Consider the following 23,655-nt stretch of genomic DNA (forward strand, 5'->3'; position numbering starts at 1 on the left):
GAGAAGAAATAACATTTCAACAGTGGGAGAACATTTGGACAAAGGGTATAAAATTTACGGCAAGTCAAACACTAAGGGAGAACTGGTACAAGATGTTCTTCAGATGGTACATTACACCAAAAGACATCGAGAAAATGGACAAGAAATATGTGGGGTTATGCTGGAAATGTAAAGAAGCAGACGGAAAGAAATACACACTGAGATGCAAAAGATTTTAAAATTTGATTTCGTCCTGAAACCACAAACTATGCTGTTGGGGATACTACCAGAAAACCTAGACAGAAAATTACACGAGCTATTTAGATATTTACTGACAGCAGCAAGGGTGGTATTTGCAACCAGATGGAAGGAAGAAGAATGCCTAACTAGGGAAATCTGGAACGATAAGATGGCAGAATATGCAGCGATGGCAAAACTGACAAGCTACTTAAACAGAAGACCAATGAGAGTATTTGAAGAGAAATGGGGGAATTATTTTACTTACGAAGGATAAAATGCATAAAATGTTTTAGTTTTAGAAATCTGAATAAGATTGTAGATTGATATATTGTTATTGAGTAGGAAAAAGAACATATTTAGTTTGTGAAGGTAAACGTGAAAATGCACAGAAGCTGATGAACTCTGATTATGTTTTGTGTACTCTGTATTTTAATAACTCTTGTAGTGCAAAATCCTACTGTTCCTTTGACCCCGTTATCCCCCCTTTTTTCTGTACCCCTCTTTGTTCCGAAAAAAATAAAAATAAAAATAATTAAAAAAAGATAATCCAAGCTATGTTATCCCACATTACTATGTATTGATGTGAAAGTTAGACAATGAAGAAAGCTGATAGGAAGAAAACTGATTCATTTGAAATGTGGTACTGTTGGAGGAGAGTTTTGCAGATACAATGGATAGCCAAAAAGACAAATAAGTGAGTTCAACATCACACATTAAGCCTGAATTCTTCCTTGAAGCTAAAATGACAGAACTGAGGCTATCATAATTTGGTCACTTCATGAGAAGAGAAGACTTTCTGGAAAAGTCAATAATGCTAGCAAAAGTTGAAGGCAGAAGGAAAAAAAGAAGACCCAAAATGAGATGGTTTGACTCAATAAAAGAAGCCACGTCCTCCACTTTGCAGGATCTGATCAAGTCTGTTAATGATAGGATGTTTTGGAGGTCTTTCATTCATAGGGTCACCATAGGTCAGAGGCAACTTGACAGCACATAACACACACACACACACACACAACACACTAAGTTATTAGTGCCTGCAAATATTGTTATGTTTATCCTCACAGGATACGCCCCCTATTATGAAGAGTGAGAGAATACTGAATGCCTTTAGAAAACTTGGAGTGAACAGCCAAGTAGGAATATGAACAGAGGCTCAGAAGCCCAAATCCACTTGTTCATCACTATACTACAATGGCTTTCAAAATTGCTATCTTATTGTTTCTGCATGTAGAATACACTAACTTGTATTTTTCTTGACTTTCAAAGATACCACTGGGTAGAGCTGCTAGGCCTCTTACAGATCCTGCGTTTCAGGAAGTGAGAACTAATAATCTAACATTTTTCTTCTGTGTTGATTTATTATAGTTTGGGGCAGCCCAAATAATAAGTAGAAAAGAAGGAGCAGAAGGAAGGAACAGCGATCTCAACACAAAATGTAGCAGCAAGAGGAACTTTTTCAGGACTCCAAGGAAAAGAAGCTGCTGAGATTAGGAATGGCCAGACACACCACTGCAGCATAATTTTAAAAAGAGATAAAAAAGAGGAAGAAATAGAAAGGGGAGAGTAGCAGCTTTCTAACAACTCTTCATCAGTTACCTTATATAAGCATATTATCTAGGCTGAACAAATATTTAGTTAAGTCCTACTGTAAATCATCCTTAGTCAATGAAAAAAATTCCTTCATCTGTGCATCCTCATGCAACTTCCTGTGTGCATGGCTCAATATATCTGCTGAGCTTAAGCACAAAAGCTCAGAGCAAAGAACATGCATTCTCCAAGTCTCGGCATGTTTATCCCAAGACCAACAAACAAATAGCAACCAGTGTTTTCTATATACAGAAAAAGCATCTGGTGGGCTGGTAAACTGGTGATTCATTTCTTTGCTGCATTTCCGATATGTGAGTAAAAACCTGATTTCCTGTACAAAGCTTGGAATTCACACAAAATGTCATTTTAAAACAGGATCCAGTCATTTTAAGATACACACAGGATCTGAAACTTCACTCTAAACCTTCTTAATGGTTAACACTTCTCTCAGCACTAGCTCATTTAAATATATATTAACTCATTTTAATATATCTAACTGTAAATTGTTCATTCCATTGAGATGGTCAAGAGGCAAACAAAAGGTGCATCCCAGTTGCTAGCCTCAACTTGTTTTCTTTAGCTCTCATCAGCATTCAGGTGGGCAGTACAATCTGGAGGCCTGCCATGCCGCTAGCACACCTGCGCCAACACACCTAAAGTGCTGCTTGTCTGCTCCCTAAGGCCTTTCGCAGGAAAGTTACGCTGGTGGCCAAGCCTGGCAAGGTGTGGCAAGACTGCAGCCAGGACATCTTGCACCGGCATTCCCTTGAAGACCCCACCAGCATCCCCTCCTGGCCATGCTGCCCCCATGACAAGCACATGACTGGCAAGCAAAGGCACAGCCAATGCATGGGCCACAATCCCCATGGCCCCAGACACCCCCTTCCCCCCCACCAGAGAGCAGGCAGCTGGGAATCACATGCCCCTGTGGTCATAGCACCCGCATGGGGGCACAAGAGTGGGGGGAACTGCCAGCCGAGCAACTGGTGGGGAGTGTGGCCCCCCCTTGGAGGTGTAGCCCATGGTGAGGGAGGCATGCAGCAACTGCCCTGCCATGGCGAGGGACCCCCTGGAGGGCCTGGCCAGGGAGGTCCGAGAGCCTGCCACAACAGTGGCCGGGGGGCACGACCTCCCCGGTGCATGCGGGGTTATACTTCACCAGGGAGTGAATCATGATCATCGGCAGGGTGGCCTCTCAGCTGTGTCACTGGAGGTATCCCCGCAGTATGCTCCAGGCCATACCTGCAAGCAACGGGATGGGGGGGGGGGTCAGAAGCTACAACCATGAGCTGACCAAGCAGCCTGTCAATGTGTGCATGGTCCTTGCATGTAACAGCCAGCATATCCCCCAGGCAGTCTGCATCTAATCATGCAGCCAGGCCGGCCACGCACTCATGGCCCCAGGACACAGCCTCCCTCCACTTGTGGTGTATCTCCAGCTGCTCCCTCTTGATTGTCGCCCACATGGCAGAGAGAGTAGGGGGGATGTGCTGTATAGAGTGAAGGCCCTGTGCCTGGGCCCCCAGCACAGGCCCAGTGTCTCTTACATCCTCCTCTGACCTGGAGGCCACAGCACCCAGCCCCTGGTCTGACCATCCCAACTGTATGCAATCCCCCTCCAAGCCCCCACTGATGTTGCCCCACCCTCTGAGAATGTAGAGTCTACCCATGGCGCAGGCTTTCCTGTGGTCGCTGGCTCTGGGGATCTGTGGATGCCGAGAGTCTGAAGGATAGCTACTGTAGTCCATCACAAGGGGTCCATGGCTCAAAGATGCACCACCACTTTAGGCGACATTGCCACTGTGTAGGCCCTTGTGGGGGAGAAACTGGACAAGTATTCGGACCGGGAGTCAAGGCCTCGGGCGTGCCACCCATGCTATGAGTTGCCTCACCTACTCCCTCATCCCTGCCACCTGCCATGTCCACTCCCCTGGTGGCAGGATCATCTGCTGCATCTCCTCCTAGCTCCCTCCTCAGTCCAGGGGAGGGACTAGGCCCAGGACCCGTGTTATGGTAGCCACCTCCCCCATGGACTCCTTGCCCATGGCACTTGACAACTCTGAAGTGACATCCACACCAAGTGGTTCACCTGTACAAGAGAAGCAAAAGGGCTAGCTGCCCGTGAGCGGATCAAACCCTGTCCCCAGGCCTCCTGTCTGCCCCAGCCCACACTGCTCCCCACAGTACTGAGCTCATCTATCAAGACCTCGATGCTAAGGCCACCCATTGTGATCATTGTGCACATGATCACCTCCTCCATGGATAAACCCTCCTGCACTGTCCTTTATATGAAAAGTCCCTGGCCATGAGGGTGCACACAACACTTCTGAGCTGGCCTGGAGGAGTCATTCTAGTGCTTCATGCTGGGCAGCTCTGTCCATCTGGCATACCCCAGGGCTGACATCCACCATGCTCCAAAAGACCCAATGGTGACTGGTGGTCGAGGCACCTCTGGCAGTGGCAAAGGCGACACAGACGTGATCTACCACCAGGCCACACAGGAGCACCTTCTCGGCCTTGGTCCAGTTCAGTGGCCACTTGCCACAGCTCCATCCAAAGCTCTCTGCAGTCATGCTGCCCCCAGTCAGAGGAATGCAGAGGCAAGGCCATGCAGCAAGGAAAATCCTCGAGAGACACCCCCCACTCACGGCAGGCAAACCAAAGGATGGAAATTGAGCAGCAGGAAGCTGCTCATGTATTGCAGGCCAGGGGGGCATTGTAAGGAAGCCGGTATGAATGAGCGAGCTGAGGCAGCTGCCTCCCCAGCTCCTCTCCGAGCCAGGACTCAAGAGATGGGTAACCTGAAAGGGCATTTGGGTGGTAGTTGTCAGTCAGACTTTATGGATGTGGGTCTCCTCCCACATGTGAGTGTGAGGCGCACCCTGAATTTCACTAAGTTCCTTCCATGCACTCTTGCCCTGCTACCATGAGCACCCTCTCCCACCTCACACTCCCACCTCACACTCTAAGTCGTCATGGCAGGGGCCTTCGGCCACCTCCCCACTTCGGCCTTCGGCCACCTCCCCACTTACCTGGGATCACGGGAGTCATGGGGAGCTGACTGGCTGTTGGGGAGGGGGGTCATCCTCCGCAAGGGCGTGAATGGATTGGTCCCTGCGGTAGATGGCATTCTGTGCTCCACTAGACCACTGGCCCACCCCCCAGCCCACCAGCACAGAGATTTACACCCTGGTTATGCCTGTGCCCAGCTGTTGTGGCTGAGTACAGGTGGGAGACCTGGGTGGAGCGGCATTGGGGCAATAAGCCAGTGTAACCCTCCACCCTATGACGGCACAAGTCCAGGATATACCAGCATAACAGCTAGCTAGCTCCCAGGGCGCTTCCCCTGTCCCAGGATTGCACAGTAAAAAACAGCAAACATGCTTCCGGCATTCATGAAAGTAAAACCTGACTGGAGCTGCTTCCACACAGCAATGATTCTCCATGTAGGTGAGCAACAGAGACTCTACAGGGCAATTTTCCTCACACTTTCTTCACTTCAGCCTCACTTGACTGTCATTTCCACCCTCACCATGACATAGTTTTTTTTTTAAAAAAAAAACAGTTTTAATGATTTTAAGTAAATGTGTGTGTGTCTTTAAATGCTTGGTGTGGTATAGATGAAGAGTGGGGGTGAAACAGAGGGATGAATGAGTGAACGGTTGGTGACAGAGTGTGGGGGAAGTTAAGGCAGTTTTAGACTGAGAGTGGAGAAAAAGATTCAGTCAGGGCAAGAGAGGCAAGCTGTGTGAAGCCTTAGCATGTTTAAGTATTTCTGAGAAAAATATTGAGTCCAGTATTAGCAGGCAAACTACGTGCAGCCTGAGTGTTTTTAAGCATTTCTGAGAGAAATATTTAGTCAGGAGAAAGCAGGCAAGCTGTGTGCAGCCTAAGCTTGTTTATGTTGTCTGAGAGAAATATAACCTTTGTGGAAGCCTAAATTGTGTGTTTGTGAAAGAACATTCATTCAGGGAAACGCAGGCAAACTGTGTGTGCGCCTAAGAAAAGGTCTTACTTGTAATTGAGAGAGAAATTAATATCAAAAGCAGGCAAACTGAGTGAAGCCTGGGAGAAGATCTATGTGACTGGGTTTAAGTAAAGTAACTTTAAGAATTGAGAACTACTCTTTTGAAACCATCAAGTTTTAGAAATAATATGAAACTGCTATGCTTCTTATAAAAATAAAAGTTTACTTTGTTTTTTTTTTATATCCCAGAGTATCTGTCATTCCTATATCCCATTCCTTTCCTCAGGGCCACATAGTACCATGAAAAACCCTGACCCTTGGGCACATTACTAAAAGGAGAAATTTAAGTTATTCTGGAATTTAATTCCTGATGGCAGCAATCTACCAAGAGGGGGCAAGAATAAAAAGGCTTAAAAACCAAATCTACTCAAGAGAAAGAAAGGAGTCATAACAATGGCAATGAATGACATTGGTAACAGTGCACAGACACTATAACAATCTATTTCTGCAATCTTTTAGCTCCTCTCAGCTCCTTGCTTTTAAAAAAAAACCAAATGTATGGAATTCAGGGGAGCTAGTAGATTGTGGCAACAGAGTATTATAGACTCCTGTAGCAATCTAGCAGTTGCGTCCTTTTTTTAAAAAAAGCCCTCTAGTAGTATGGGAGGGGGAGAGATGGCTGGCGGGGGAGTGAAGCACGGAAAACGATAATAATGTGGGGAAGACCTTAAAAAATGCTTTCTGTCCACACAGTGTGAAAAAGCAGTTTGTGATCTCAACATAGATTGAATCAAACCAGAAAGTGGATGACAAGGGGATGGGGTTGTGTGGATGCTCCCTCCTTGCTAGCAACACATAGAAGTTGTGTCACTAGCACTGTTTAGTAACCTGACTTTAACTCATGGCAATTTCCTTGTTTTTCTTCAAAAGCATTATGCTGTCACTGCAGTCTACAAAGGAGCATATTAAAGTTCTACAAGCAAAAGGTGTAACAGTGCCTGAGAGGGGACTAGATTGATGACTTTTTCACAGCTTCTTCAAATCTGCTACGGCTTAATTCTTAATTTATTCTTCTGAAAACATGATATGAGAGAACTTTAAGCTAAAAGAATAAGGGAAGTCCACTGGGGTGACAGAAAGTGTGGAAATAGAAATTTGATCCAGAATAACACATGCAAAATGTTACTTTGCACTTACAATTATTTCATCTGCCATTTTGTTGCCATTCCCCAATTTGGAGATGTCACTGAGCAGCATCCTACCATCTCCATATTTATTTTATGTATATCTTGCCTTTCTTTTCCAAAAGAAAAACTTAAGGTGACTAGCAAATACAAGTGGAAAAGAGCCAATCTGGTGTAGAGGTTAAGAACATGGGGACTCTAATCTGGAGAACTGGGTTTGATTCTCCTCGTCTCCATTTGAAGCCAGCTGGGTGACCTTGGGTCAGTCACAGTTCTCTGGAGCTCTCTCAGCCCCATCCACCTCACAGAATGTTTGTTTGCTATGGGGATAATAACATACTTTGTAAACTGCTCTGAGTGGGCCTTAATCACTGTTACGGAGAAAGAGAATTCTGTAAAAAAAAAAGTTGCATATCTAAATGAAGAACACACAAAACAACATCACATTCCTGCCTTTTGTATTCCTTTTGGCTGTCCCTAATGTTATGCCAGATGGTTTCATATGATGACCCTGTATTCTACTATTATGGGAGTGGGAGAAAAGTTTCTTTCTAATCATTTTCTCTACATCATGCATCATTTGGTAGACCTTTAGCATGTCACCTCTCCATCACCAATTTTCTAAAGAGTTTCAGGTGCTTTAGCCTTGCTTCATACTAAAGGCATCCTCCCATTTTCTGTATTTTTCCCAGTTTTTCAATATCCTTTTTGAGATGCAGCAACCAAAACTGTACACGGGATTCCAAATATGGCCTCACCAGGGACTTGTCTATTACTATATTGGCATTTTTATTCTTGGTCCCTTTCCTGATAATCCTCAGCATGGAATTTACCTTTTTTATCACTGTTGCACACTGAACTGGCATTTTCATGATAACCCTCATGATAACCCTGAGGTCTTTTCTTGATTTGTCATCACCAGTTTTAATCATCATCATGTGTATTTAGGATTTTTTTCCCCAACAGACATTACTTTGCAATTACAATGAATTTCATCTGCTATTTTGTTGCCCATTCCCCAATTTTGGAGTGGTCATTGAGGAGCGTCCTACAATCTCCATATTTATTTATTTTATGTATATCTTGCCTTTCTTTTCCAAAAGAAAAACTTAAGGTGACTAGCAAATACAAGTGGAAAAGAGCAAGAGTCCAGTAGCACCTATACGACTAACAAAATTAGTGACAGGGTATGAGCTTTTGCAAGCCACAGCTCACCTCTTCAGACACTTCTTCAGGTCACTGTGGCTCACGTAAGCTCATACCCTACCACTAATTTTGTTAGCCTTATAGGTGCTACTGAACTGTTGCTCCTTTCCATTGCTACAGACAGACTAGCATGGCTACCCATCTTGATCTTGATCTAGCAAATACAAATCACATATATAAAATGGCTAAAAAGCCAGAGGAATGGGCTTGTCATTTTCCTTCCCCAGGAACAAATGGAAGGAGCTTTGTTCTCCCACTCCCCCACTTGCATAATTGCTCTCCCTTGATGGAGTCTGACAGGGAGTAGAATAGTGACAACTGCTCTTGTATTTTCACCATCTGAATAATTTGGTGAAATTTGCAAATGTCACTACCTCATGGTTCATCTTCAGTTCCAAATAATTTATAATTAAATTAAATAGTATCCATCCCAATATAGATGCCTGCAGTGCCCCACTGCTTCCCTTCCTCCGCTGCAAAAAGAGTTAATTTGTTCCCATCCTCTGCTTCTTCTTTTTCAATCAGTTACCAATCCATGAAAGGAATATTTTCTTATTCTGTGACTGTTATGTTTACTCAAAAGCCTCTGCTGAGGCACTTGTTAAACATTTTTTGGAAGTACAATTATAAACTGCCTACCAGGTCACTCCAGTCTGCATGCTTCTTGATATCATCAAAGAATTCTAATGGGTCGGTAGGGCAGTTTTCCTTTACAGCAGCCACGCTGATTCCTCTTGTGCAATTCTCCTCTGAGTTTAACAATTTTGTCTTTAATAACACTTGCTAGCAATTTAATTATGACATAATACTGAAGAATATGGGCTCCTATTAAAACCACAAATGTGAAAAGACATTAAGAAAACAAGAGGAAGGATGAAATATGCATTCAAAAATTCTAAACAAAATTTTAAGGCATCAGATGTTCAAGGTATTAAGAGAGAACAAAATGTTGGATTTTTTTTTTTAAAAAAAGAACTCACCTCCATTTTTGCCCACTGCTCTGAAGCAACGCCAGAATGTCCTTAGAAAAGATGCCCTGTTGTGTGGTGTAGCTTGCACAAAGCTGAACTCACGGAACAAAACATGAGTTCCTTGACGCACGCTGTTAAAGCTAAAGAGAGAAAGTTAAAAATATCTGAGTCAGCTATAGCAAAAGGAAGTTGAAACCAATAAAGAAATCCTGTGGTCAGCTATAGGAACAATGGAAAACACACAACTCTATACCTTCTAAAGAGGAATCTCAAAACAGACTCATAGTTAACATTCAATTACTCTCTAGGGCCGAATCCACACTCACCTATTTTCTGTTTTTTTAATGGAAAAAATCCGTGTGTTTCCAACCCGCAAATTTCACCTGTCTGTTCACATTCATGCTGAAACTGTGTATTCCTTGTGCAATCTACTGTTCACATATCCGTTGGCAAAGCCGTCTTAGTGGGCGGGGATCAATCTTCCCTCCCAATTTGCGGGTTGGAAACACCCCGTTGGAAAAAACAATTTTTTTTTATTTTTTTAAACAGATTTCCGTTATTTTGAAATCACCATATACCGAAACATCAGCAAAGTGATATATCACGTGCCACTTTTCGTAGCAATTGGTTCACATTTCTGGCAGGGTACTTAAAAATCCTATAAAAAGGAAGCGCGCAGGAAAGATCTCTTTGTGGGTTGTAGCGGCTGGTAGGATTCATTATCATGGATACTGTAATAGCTTTGATGGTGCAAGTAGTTTTGATCATGATGCAGTGCACCTCGCAGATGTTGGTTGCCTACAGGCGCTACTCTATGCAAAGGCGTTGTGCTGCTGCCCGACTCCTTTTTTTTAGATCAGAAACATGGAAATTTCGATAGGATGATGCTTCTTAGCTTCGTCGAAGAGATGAAGCTTTGAAGCCACAACAGTGCAGCGGCTCCTCAATGCATCTATCTAACTTTCAAGATTGCATCCGAAAACCAAATTGGGATCTTTGCAAAAAGATATCCCATTTAAAATTTCAGTAACTATGAAAATATTTAGGAAGTGGCGGTGGCCGCGGAAAAAAGGGAATCTTTAGTGCCTATGTGTTCCGTTATATTCTGAATTGCGCAAGAATATTTAGCGGAATTTCGGTATTACATTAATCAGATTAAAAATTTAAAAAAAGGAAAAAAAGTGTGGTGGTCCACATCACGCCACTGAGGATTGAATTCTCCAGACCGCTTTCCCCAGCAACGAGATTTTATTCTGGCAACATCAACATAATGTTTTCAATGGGATTTTATGTTTGCCACTATGGAACAGCTACAAATGGGGGAAAGATTCATAAGAGCAGTGAAAGAAATCTACAGAGACCAGAGTGCAGCAATTGTGGTGAATGATGAGGTGACTAAGAAACTGACTATAGGTAAAGGTACAAGACAAGGTTGCCCGTTGTCTCCACTGTTGTTTATTTTGGTTTTGGAAATATTGATGATACAGATTTGAGAAGATAATGCAATCCGTGGAATAAAAATAAAAGACTTTTCCTACAAGGTCAGAGCATTTGCAGACGACATAATGTTAATTGTGGAAGATCCAATTGAGAATATGCCAAAGGTAATAGAGAAAATCAAGGAATTTGGAGATTTGGCAGGATTCTATGTAAATAAAAAGAAGTCCAAGATATTATGCAAAAATATGACCAAACAAAAACAACAGTTATTAACGGAAATAACAGATTGTGAAGTAACAAGTAAGGTGAAATATTTGGGAATTGAACTGACTGCAAAGAATATAGATCTATGGTTGTTGTGGGTTTTCCGGGCTGTATTGCCGTGGTCTTGGCATTGTAGTTCCTAACAATACAACTACAATGCCAAGACCACGGCAATACAGCCCGGAAAACCCACAACAACCATCGTTCTCCGGCCATGAAAGCCTTCGACAATACATCAATATAGATCTATTCAAGAATAATTATGAGAAACTGTGGACTCAGATAGAGCAAGATTTGATTAAATGGAATAGATTGAATTTGTCATGGTTGGGAAGAATTGCAGTAGTTAAGATGAATGTGCTGCCAAGAGTGATGTTTCTGTTACAAACAATACCAATTATTCGGGACTCTAAGCAGTTTGAAAAATGGCAGAGGAAAATATCGGACTTTGTTTGGGCAGGCAAGAAGCCTCGAGTGAAAATGAAAGTATTACAAGACGCAAAAGAGAGAGGGGGAATGCAACTGCCCAATCTAAGACTCTACTATGATGCAATCTGTTTGGTGTGGCTGAAAGACTGGATGACGCTCAAAAACCGCAAACTACTGGCCTTAGAAGGATATAAAAAAATATTTGGATGGCATGCATATCTGTGGTATGACAAAGTAAAAGCAGACTCTCTGTTTCTACACCATTATATTCGGAGAAGCCTCTTCACAATTTGGAAGAAGTATAGAGATTACCTACAGGAAGGAATTCCCTCCTGGGTGGTTCCTTATGAAGTAATAGATCCGAGAACTGTTGATAATGAACAACAGTGTTTAACATATAAGGAGATAACACGAATAGAATTTTCCAAACTAAGAATAAAGACGCAAGACGAGTTGTCTCCAAGCTATGATTGGTTTCAATATAGACAGATTAGAGATCTCTATAACTCGGACTGTGTGAAAGGAGGGGTAAGAATAGAGAATTCGGAATTAGAGGAGGTAATTTTACAAGAGGATAAAAAGGAAATCTCTAAGACTTATAAAGTGTTGCTAAAATTACACAGAAGATGAGACAGTTAAAGTGCAAATGGTGAAGTGGGCTATAAACTTTAATAAAGAAATAACAATGGAGGCGTGGGAATACTTGTGGAAGAATACATTGAAGATCACGACATGCACTAACATTAAAGAGAACGTTTATAAAATGATTTATCGTTGGTATTTGACACCAAAGAAAATTGCGTTAGGGAATTTGAACATGTCTAATAAATGCTGGAAATGTAAAAAGCATGAAGGGTCGTTGTACCACATGTGGTGGACTTGTGAGGTAGCTAGGCAGTACTGGGGGGAAATAATAAGAGTGATAAGTGAGATTTTACAATTTCAAGTTAATAAGAACCCAGAACTCCTGCTACTGAACTTGGGAATGGAGGATATTCCGGCACAATATAGGACATTGTTATTTTACATGACAGCAGCGGCTAGACTGTTGTATGCGCAAAAGTGGAAAGTACAAGAAGTGCCAACTATCGAGGACTGGATTTACAAATTGCTGTACATGGCGGAAATGGACAAAATGACAAGGAAACTGAGAGACCTTGATCCAGGACAGTTCAACATGGATTGGGAAAAGTTGAAGCAATATTTGGTGAAAAAATGGGAGGTGGGAGGAGAACTGTGGCAGTTTGAAAATTACTGAAATTACTGAAATACAACAAAAGAAGAGGGAAGTGACTTTACCGAGGGGAGGAGAGTTAAATGAGAAATTCTAAGCAAATATTTTATTTGACTACTATACATAGTGTTACTATAAGAATTATAAGGATAGAAATTAACTAATTTTATTTCTGGCAGATAATTGTATAATGGAGAAATTATATAACTAAGATAGAATGAATATAAGATAGAAGGAAGTAAAGAGCAACATATAGAGTATGAGTTAAATTGATTGACTTACAGTGAATATATACAATGCTTATAGAAGTACTTAAAGTTATGCAGAATAAGGGACAAATTGTTTGCCCCATATAGACGAGACAAGAATGAAATAAGATAGAATATGGAGTACAAAAGTAGACAAATGACTGTTATTATTAAAGAATATATGCCAGGAATGTAACATTTAGTCGATAAGTTAAGTGGGAAAGGGAATAGAGATAGCACTGTGTTATAATAGAAGCTTAGAAAAGAGTGAAAGTATATGTTTAATAGAATAAACTAAGTTTGAAATGAGTAGGGGGAAAAACGGATAAGGGGTTGGAAAAGTGTTGGAAGTCAACAAAAGGGGGGGAAAGGGAGGGGGTTAGAACTGGAATATTTAAAGGAAATTGATTGTAATAGATATTATAGAGATTCCTAATCCAATAAAAATTAAAAAAAAAACCACATAATGTTTTCAATAGAACCAAGTAAGCTATGAAATCCCAGCTTTCATGGAGTACGGAGCATTTGCGGGGACAATAAGCCAATCGACACGTTAGGAATGGGTTTCCTATTCAGGGTAGAGAATCGGAAGTGGGGGTGGTTTCAAGAAAAGGCGCTCGAAATCCACTTCTAGGCATTCACGTCCACCGTGCAACTCCCTCAATAGACCAGTAACTGGCGATGAAAACCAAACCGAAAGAGAAGCGAGAGAACTGTGGAATGGAAAACAGGTAGTGTGAACAGCACTGAGATTTGCACCAAAAAAGTTGTAAAACTGCGGGAAAATTTATGTAGTGTGGATTTGGCCTAGGGGGGATTCACAGGAATGAACATGATGGATTTCAGGCTTTCAGTAAGTGAGACATCCAAAACTCAAGATAATTTTGTCCTAAGGAATCCATAGTTAAGAAACCTCCTGTAAAATATTTGTTAAAATAGGCTTGGCAGATATTAGTGAGTTCAGAAAGTACTTTGACTATCTAACTCCAAGGTGATAAAAATAAAGATCACCATCTTATCTAGAGTACCATGACTGATTAATTCCTGAGAAATACAGGTCATGGCTTCCAGCCTGCATTATATGGCTGTTTGCCCCTTTGCTTGCCAAGAACATGGGGTGATTGTCTGAAAGATAACAGTGGTTAAGAGACTGCGTTGTGAATTGGAAAGCCCCTAAGTTTAGATCTCACTCCAAAAATATAATGGGTAGCCTTAGCCAAATCATGATTTCTCAAGCTTTAGCCCCACCCTTCGCATACCACAATACGGGGATATTAACTGAGCTGCTACAATGATTACTGAGAACTGCTTTAAGTACTACCATATAAATGCTACACTATAATAATATTTGTATTCACACCATATCTGCCAATAGGAACGCATTTTGGTATTCTTATAATACCAACCCCCTCCTCCAATATTTAATGCTGAAGATGCAGCTCCATGGCTATAAGCTGCATCTCCTGTCTTAAAAGCCAAACAAAAATGTGTTTGTTATTAAAAGGGTGCTTAAAAAATAATGACCTATGGATTCAAGGACTGTCACCCTTTCCTATAGGGTTGCCAGGTCTCCTTACCCTCCCGGCAGGAGGCTGGAGACATGGCACCTACGTTGGCTGTTCTCCATGAGCATATTCCTGGCCTGTGTGATGAAGTCACTTCCAGGAAGTGACATAATCACACAGGCCATGTGCCACCCAGGGAGCGCTTCCACACTCTGCAAGGGGCTGAATCGTGCCTGATTTGGCCCAAGTCGAGCCTCTGTGGAGCATGGGAGCACTCCTGCGCTCCACGGCAGCCCAATTTGGCCCAAATCTGACCCGAATTGGTCTGCTGTGGCACGTGGGAGTATTGCTGCGCTCTGCAGTGGCCCAATTCGACCTGAATAGGGCCTGATTTGGGCAAAATTGGACAGCTGTGGTGTGCAAGAGTGCACCGCGTGCCCCAGGAGATGCGTCCCCCGGCTAGCCAGGAACGCAGGGGCAGGGGGTGGAGGGTGGGAGCGGAGGATCCCCTGTCTCCAGCGGGGGACTGGCAACCCTACTTTCCTGCATTGGCCCCCTCCTAACAGTCCTTTCCAACCCCTGGTAAGTTTAATTCAGAAATCCCAGCACCCTTGTGGGTCTAATAGCCATGTGGCCAGGAAGCTGCACTGAGGAAAGGGAAGGGAGTAAAATCACTCCCTTTCTCCTCTTCCATCAGCAAATAAACTTTTGTGGGGTCAGAAAGCACTACTGGGGAGAGAAGAATGTGAGAAAGATCCATGATTATCAGTACTGTCTAATGGTTTACTGCAGAATCTAACCCATTTGTTTTCTACCATGTTAACATTCAAAATATACCTTGGCAGCAGAAGTGTGTGAAACAGGCTTGCGATTCCATGCTCCCACCTCCTCCTCCCTGCCCACACTTACCTGGCCAGTGGAGGGGTGCACCCCCTGGGACGCCTCCCCCCTGGTGGCGCAGCCTGCCCCTGCGCCACACTGCACCCCCGCACCATGCTGTGGCACACTCCCGCGCCCCACAACGGGCCCATTTCAGGCCAAATTGGGCCTGCCCAGAAGTGACATCATCACACATGCCAGGAGCGCGCGCACATTGAAGCCCTTGCAGGGTAAGTACCAGGCTCCCGCTGGGGGATTCAAGAGACCTGGCAACCCTAGTGTGAAATAGCAGGCTGTGTGCTGAAAAATGTTTTTGTATTCAAGTGTATGCATTTATTTATATGCATGTCCATCATAGGCAAGATACACACTCACACTCTTCTAAAATATAATTTCTGGAGACTATAGGCAAGCAGCTGAATACTGAAGAACCATAACTCTAGCAAATCAGTGTCCTCAGCAGGCAAAAATAGGGACACATTTTTTTTATTTAGAAGAAGGCGGCTAAAAGGGGGCCATGATAGAGGCTATTAAATTATGCATGTTGTAGGAGCTTTTTCTTCCTCTCCTATACTGCTCTTTTTTTTCTCCCTCTCCTATACTACTAGAACTCAGAAGCACCCAATGACGTTGGTGAGTAATAGATTCATAACTTCTTTACTCAACAAGAAATTAAATTGACAGTGGAGGTAGTGATGGCCACAAGCATAGATGGTTTTAAAAGAGGGTTAGACAGATTCATGGAGTAGAGGTCCATCAATGGCTACTTGCCATGGAAAGTAAAGGTAACAGCCATATTCAGAGGCATTAAGCCTCTGAAACCCAGGGCTAGGAGCCTTGGCTTCTGTGCCCTGGGTGCTGGCTCTTCAGAGCAACTATAGTTATCCAATGAGTGAAACAGGATGCTGGACTAGATGGGTACGCCATTTGATCCAGCAGGTCTCTTACATTCTAAATGACAATGTTACCAAAAATAGGAAAGAAATGGTAGTGTTGAACTGGTCGTTCAGTGTATGCCTCCGAGAATCAACAGAGAGAAAACAAATACGTTCCTATGTATGTTCACTTGGGTATTGCTTTTAATACAACTGAAGCCATGCTTTCTTCACCCAAAGATATTTTTGCATATAAGAAGACATTCATAACTAGCCTATTTCAATAGGATACTATTCAGTTTTATGCCTCTTAGACAACAGATAACATCAGGAATCTTGTAGGCTCAAGATAATTCATCTGCCTTGGCTCCCACCTAGAATAAAGTCTACATGATAAATTAAGAGTTTCTTAAAAAGTAATCTGAAGTGTAACTAAACACTTGACCGGATTCCACTAACACCTAATTTGCAAGTTATTTTTGAAAAACAGCTTTGAGGAAACTGTTGAATGATAACAAATTCCAGTACTTCATTGCTATGAAACAAACACACATTTCTTCTTAGCAGCAGAGAAAACAGAAAGAATATTTGAAAATAAACATACCTCTTCAGAAATCAAAAACTTTTACACAAGTGTCCAAGAAGAAATTGATCGTACACCTAAACAAGATATGCTGATAATCACAGGTGACTGGAATGCAAAAGTAAGGAGATAAAGCAGAATCAAATATAGTTGGAAAATTTGGACTAAGAACATGAAATGAAGCAGGAGAGTGACTCATAGAATTTTGTGAAGTCAACAACCTGTTCATTGCTAATACATGCTTCAGGCGACTAAAAAGATGACTGTGTATGTGGAAATCACTGGGTGACCAATACAGGAACCAAACAGATAGTTGGAAGCAGAAGCTGGAGAAGCTCTATTCTCTCTCTGCTAAAACAAGACCAGGAGCTGATTGCAATACAGATCATGAGCTGCTAATATCAAAGAATAAAGTTGAAGAGAAACACTAAAATAATCATAGTGCCAAAATACAATCTAAATAATATTCCTGAATAATTTAAAGACCAGGTAAGGAACAGATTTGCAATTGATCGTGAGCCAGAAGAACTACAGGCTCTAACCAGAGATATTATCAAGGAAGAATGTGCAAAGACTATTCCTGTAGCCAAAAGAAAGGAAAAGACTAAATGGATGACTGAGGAAACTCTTAAAATTGCTAAAAACAGACGAGAAGCAAAAGGTGACAGAAATAGGATCAAAATTCTAAATGCAGTTTTTCAACAATCTGCATGCAGAGACAAAGAAATCTATTATAATAACCAGTGCAAAAAAATAGAACAACTAAAAAGGAAGAACAAGGGATCTGTTCCAAAAGATCCGAGAAATCAAAGGGAAATTCAAGCCACAGCTTGGGATGCTGAAAGATCAAGATGGAAACACAGTATCTGATCAGGACAAAATAAAGGAAAGATGGAAATAATCATAGAATTGGAAGGGGCCATACAGACCATCTAGTCCAACCCCCTGCCCAGTGCAGGATCAGCCTAAAGCATCTCTGACAAGTATTCATCCAGCCTCTTCTTGAAAACTGCCAGTGAGGGGGAGCTCACCACCTCCCTAGGCAGCTGATTCCACTTTTGAACTACTCTGACCATGAAAAAGTTTTTCCTAATATCCAGCCAGTACCTTTGTGCATGTAATTTAAGCCCATTGCTTTGGGTCCTACCCTCTGCTGCCAACTGGAACAGCTCCTTGCCCTCCTCCAAATGACAGCCTTTCAAATATTTAAAGAAAGCAATCATGTCCCCCTTCAACCTCCTCTTCTCCAAGCTAAACATTCCCAAGGCCCTCAGCCTTACCTCATAGGGCTCAGTCTCTAGACCCCTGATCATTCTCATCGCTCTCCTCTGCACCCTCTCGATTTTGGCCACATCCTTTTTGAAGTGAGGCCTCCAGAACTGCACACAATACTCCAGGTGTGGCCTGACCAAGGCAGAATAGAGAGGGGCTATGAGCTCCTGCGATTTCGACGCTATGGCCCCTTTGATACAACCCAAGATTGAATTAGCCTTTTTTGCCACCGCATCACACTGACTGCTCATATTTAGTTTACAGTCCACTCTTACCCCAAGATCCCTTTCACATATACTACTGCTCAGAAGTGTATCCCCCATCCAGTATTTGTGCTTCCCATTTTTGTGGCCCAGATGTAATGCTGTGCACTTGTCTTTGTTGAATTGCATCCTGTTCACAGCTGCCCACTTCTCCAGAGTATTCAGGTCTTGTTGAATTTTAATTCTATCTTCTTGGGTGTTTGCTATTCCTCCCAATTTGGTATCATCAGCAAATTGAATGAGCAGCCCTTCCACTCCTTCATCCAGATCATTGATAAAAATATTGAAAAGTACCGGGCCCAAAACCGAGCCCTGCGGCACCCCGCTGGACACCTCCCTCCAATATGATGAAATGCCATTGACCACCACTCTTTGAGTGTGGTCCTCTAACCAGTTCCCTATCCACCGAACTGTCCTATAGTCCACTCCACAGTCTTCCAGTTTGCCCATCAGAATGTCATGGGGGACCTTATCAAAAGCTTTACTGAAATCCAGATAAATCACGTCAACAGAGTTCCCCCGATCCAGTAAGCTGGTCACTCGGAGCCAAAACACACGTTAAGAAAAACCTAGGTTCAGCACGTGTTCTCTTACCTCAAGGTTTGCTGGGATCTGTAGGCGTCCTGGAAGCTTAAAGTTTAGCATTTACAGAGCAGCAAAAAGGGAAAGGGAAATACAGGCGCCTGTATTTTAAGCTTTAAGCTTCCAGGACGCCTTTAAGCTTCCAGGACGCTTACAGATCCTTTAAGTTTCCAGGACTTTAAGCTTCCAGTACCCCTACAGATCTTTAAGCTTCCAGGACGCCTACTTTAAGCTTCCAGGACTCCTACAGATCCCGGCAAACCTTGAGGTAAGAGAACACGTGCTGAACCTAGGTTTTTCTTAACGTGTGTTTTGGCTCTCGATCAAAGAAGGAAACCAGGTTGGTCTAGCAAGATCTGTTAGGAACAAAACCATGCTGACTTCCCCGGATCACTGAGCGGTCCTTCAGATGCTTACAGATTGATCCCTTTAAAATCTGTTCTAATATCTTCCCAGCAACAGAAGTCAGACTGATCGGCCTGTAGTTTCCCAGGTCATCCTTCTTTCCTTTCTTAAAGACTGGGATAACATTCACTCTTCTCCAATCTTGTGGCACATCCCCAGTTCTCCAGGAGGCCTTGAAGATGATGGACAGGGGTTCTGCAAGTTCTCTAGGAAGTTCTTTCAGCACTCTTGGGTGCACCCCATCCGGCCCAGGGGATTTGTATTCATCCAGTGCAGCCAGATGCCTCTCCACAACCTCTCTGTCAATGTCAATTAGCCACTCAGGTGTCCTGCCACATTTTCTACTATCTCTAGATGTGCCTGAGTTCTTCAGGGAGAAAACAGAGGCAAAAAAGTCATTAAGCCTGTCTGCTTTTTCTCTGTCCTGCATCAGAGTTTCTCCATCTACTCCCAACAGCGGTCCAATTGACTGAAGAACTATACAATACTCTGAACTATACAATACACTGAAGAGCTATACAAAAGAGATGGAAGGATGACTGATACTTTCGACACAATTTTCTGATGAAGAACCAGAAATCCTAGAAAGAGAAGTAAAAGCTGCACTCAAAGCAATTGGGAGAAACAAAGAACTGGAATAGATAGAATAACAATAGAGCTATTTCAAACTACAGTATCCAATCAGGACAAAATAAAGGAAAGATGGAAACAATATACTGAAGAACTATACAGAAGAGATAGAAGAATGACAGATTATCTTCAAAGAAAACTCTTTTGATGAAGAACCAGCAATGTTAAAAAGTGTGCTCAAAGCTATTGAGAGAAAAAAAGTATCTGGAGTAGATGGAATACCAATAGAGCTATGTCAAGCTACAGAAACTGAGTCCATCAGAACCTTAACCTTAACAAGAATCTGTCAACAAATATGGTAAATAAAACAATGGTCCATAGATTGGAAATGCTCAGTCTACATTCCAATTCCAAAAAAAGGGGATGCCAAAAAGTGCAGCAACTATCGGACTATCGCGTTAATTTCTCATGCAAGCAAAGTGATGCTCAAAATTTTACAGCAAAGACTTACCATATATGGAACAAGAAATGCCAGATGTTCAAGCTGGATTCAAAAAAGGAAAGAGGCAGTAGAGAGCACATTGCAGATTTACAATGGCTAATGGAACATACCAGGGGATTTCAGAAGAAAAATCAGCCTGTGTTTTATAGATTACAGCAAAGCTTTTGACTGTGTGGATCATGAAAAGCTATGGAGAGTCTTAAAAAGAAAGAGGGTGCCACACACAACATCTGATTGTTTTGATGCACAATCTGTACTCTGGACAAGAGGCTACTGTCAGGACAGAATATAGGGAAACAGAATGGTTTCCAATTGGCAAGGGTGTCAGACAAGGATGCATATTATCTCCCTACCTGTTCAACTTCTACGCAAAGTATATCATAAGGAAAGCTGGATTAGATTTAGAAAAAGGTGAAGTGAAAATTGGTGGAAAGAACATTAACAATTTGAGATATGAAGATGACACCATGTTACTGGCAGAAAATGGTGAAGAAGACTTGAAACAACTACTGATGAAAGTTAAAAAGAGAAAGCGCCAAAGTAGGATTACAGCTGAACATCAAGAAGACAAAAGTAAAGACTACTGAGGAATTACACAATTTTAAAGTTGACAAAGTTGCAGTGAGTACCAAGAAGTCTGCATACATAGTTGATAAGGAAGGCTTGGGCATTTTGCTGTTGCCTGCTGTCTCAAAGTAAGTTTTCCAGATGCACAATGAGCCATTGTCCAAATTAGGATAAATCCATCACAGCCTCAGTAAGTGTCTCAGAGTAGGTGCCTCTCTAGGTTGGGAAATATCTAGAGTCCTGCCAGGACCTGGCAAGTTCAAACTGCCTGGCTGGTTTGGCTTGAAAGGGCAAATTGCTGGTCAACGATGAGTCAGGGTGCCCACATTCTTAACCATGTTGTAGGATCCCAGGCTCCAGCCATCATGCACCAGGGTCCAGTTTGGCTGAGCTGCCTTTCCTTGGCCTCAGACAGAGAAAGGCAGGGGTTGACTACGACCTTATTCCACCTCGTCTCCTCTAGCCTATTGTCTTCTGAGCTGGGAGCCATAGAGTCCTCGCTAGCTTCCTCCCTCAGGCCTTTAAAGGCCCTGCCCAGTGACCTCCCTCTATCCAGAAGCCCTATGGGGGCAACAACAAGCTGCACAAATGCAATTCAGACTTTAGTGGCAATGAATTGCATCCAAGATTCCTGCCTCCAATTTTCTCATCCTGCATTCCAGATGGAGAGGGATGCAAGACTACCATTGGCTGCATGTGACCCTCCATTAAGCTCTCTTGTGGCTTTCTGGAACTCCATGTGCATCACTTGACTCAAAACTTGAGCACAGAATGGATTTAATTACTTCAAGCATTTGCTACATTCTGTGGACAGAAGCCAGCAAATTCATATGAAGCGCCGAAATGGAGGAACTAATGCACCCCATAGCACTTTGTCAGCCTTCCAGAAGTTAAGCAACTCTTCTTCTCTACATAGTCTCATCAGCAAAAATACACACACATCATCACATTATGAAACATTCCAACACATTCTGTGTAAGGAAGGCACAATCAATATGCACTTTCTATGTCATTTCTTGTATAGAAGTACTTTCCTTATGATATTTTTAAAAACATTAGAAGAGATCCCAAAACCTACTAACTCCTTGGGTATTTTCTAACTAGAATGTCACAACTGAATAATAAAAAGTCAGTATTTCTAGAAAGTTGTGTTTTTAAATTTTATCAGGTTTTTATCCTGTCCATTCTCCGCCTCAGGACAATGTACATAGATCCTTTCTGTTATTTTATGCTCAAAACAAACTTGTAAAGTACATTAAACTGAAAGAGGTTGAGTGGCCAAAGGTTATTCAGTGAGCTTCATGACAGAATGCGGTTCTCTCCAATCATAATCATTATTTATTCTTGTTTGCACTGAGATGGTTAGTTTCTTTTTTGTTTTTCAAGTTTCTCTTTTAATCTGCTTGCTGCTGTTTTACATTGGAACGGTACACTACTTTGAGCTATTCCAAAGAAGCAGGATTCAACCGCTAGTCTACACTGACTCTCAAATAAAGAAATATTTACAAAAAAACAAATATTATACCTGCCTTTTAATTGTATACCTGCCTTTTAATTCATCCTTGCATCTCTACATAGCTTCTCCAATTGAAACCAGGGCTTTCAAGATGTTATTGGCCATTTAAAGAAATTCCCATCTTCTTGCTTTAAAGGACTGTTTCAGCATGTGATAGGATGGGTGGTTTTTGATTAGCAAAACCAGGCAAGGATGGAAAGTTACACCAGCTCTCTGCTACCCATATTATCCCAATCCAAATGAAAGCCTTTGCAGCTGTAATTCAGTTTAAAATTATGCTAGAATGATGGGTCCTCCCAGCATCTCATCTACCTTGACTCTTAGCTTTCAAACTTTCCTGTTAAAATTTAGTTTTGAGGCAAATTAGCACATTAAACTGAAGTTACTATGGACACAATTCCTGACTTGTCTACTTGCACTAGCAATTAAAACTAAAGCCCTCATTAGTCCTTTAATATACTTCAAGCACTTGCATTTTTCTCAAAGGTTTTGCTGGATAGATAGGCAATCCCTTCAATAGCAATAGTTGTCTTTCACATCATAGCAGGGGGTGGTGGTTGAGACAGAACCTAGGCTAACTTCAAACATTTGAAAAGAACTCTGCAGACATCAGCAGAAATTTCTAAACTTACAACCCTTGCCTTTACATGCTCTACAGAAGCCAAACCACAGGCAGGAATCTTCTTAGGATGCCAGGACTGGAACAACGTACCTCCCAGCATACTTGCTCTATGCTTGTCAAGCGGGCATGTACACATGAATAGTGAGAAAAGATAGGTGGACAAGATGATAACAAAGCCACCCCTCACTGAGAAGGATGAGTGATCAGGTGTTGCTTCGCAGAACAAACACAGCTCTCAATAGAGCATTAGCTTTTGTGTAACTACATTTAGGCAGTCTGCCAGAGTTCAGAAACTTTCAAGAACTCTTTTGAAATCTTTGGACTTTTAAACAGGTTGTAAAAGTCCTGGGATGTAACAGTCCTGGGATCTGCATAGAAATCAACTATACTGGTTTACTCTATGCCTGCTGCAAATGGGCAGCACAAAAACATGCTAATAAGAGGGAACCTGGCATTGCAGGAAAGGGTAGAATGTTTGGCAAGACCCTTTGGCCTCTTCCCATTTCAGGTGCTACCTTAGAATACTGAATTAGTTTACTGGACATCACCCATATCAATTAATGATCAAGAAATGTTATCTATGGCTTTACTCTCAGGGGATTCCCACTATGCTGGAAGTCATACATTACTTATTCCTCAATGTAGAGAATTATACTCCATAAGATAATCTCCACATAGGAAATAAGTTTCAAGCGTAGCAAGAGTGTTTTCTACTTTATTATCAGCTGTACAATCCATTCAACTACAGCAGAAGCAGTGGCAAAA

The 23,655-nt window shown here is 42.2% G+C and overlaps 1 protein-coding gene across 1 annotated transcript in view; it reads right to left on the reverse strand.

Moving 5' to 3' along the window:
• The window catches only part of CSTPP1 (centriolar satellite-associated tubulin polyglutamylase complex regulator 1), a 200,153-nt gene that overhangs the window by 103,789 nt on the left and 72,709 nt on the right, over window positions 1-23,655 (reverse strand). Inside the window, exon 3 of the mRNA XM_054971904.1 lies at window positions 9,144-9,274. Within this exon, the coding sequence (XP_054827879.1) occupies window positions 9,144-9,274 (131 nt within the window). The remainder of the gene's footprint in view (window positions 1-9,143; window positions 9,275-23,655) is intronic.

Source organism: Eublepharis macularius, chromosome 2, assembly GCF_028583425.1.
Source record: "Eublepharis macularius isolate TG4126 chromosome 2, MPM_Emac_v1.0, whole genome shotgun sequence".
Classification (NCBI taxonomy): Eukaryota; Metazoa; Chordata; class Lepidosauria; order Squamata; family Eublepharidae; genus Eublepharis; species Eublepharis macularius.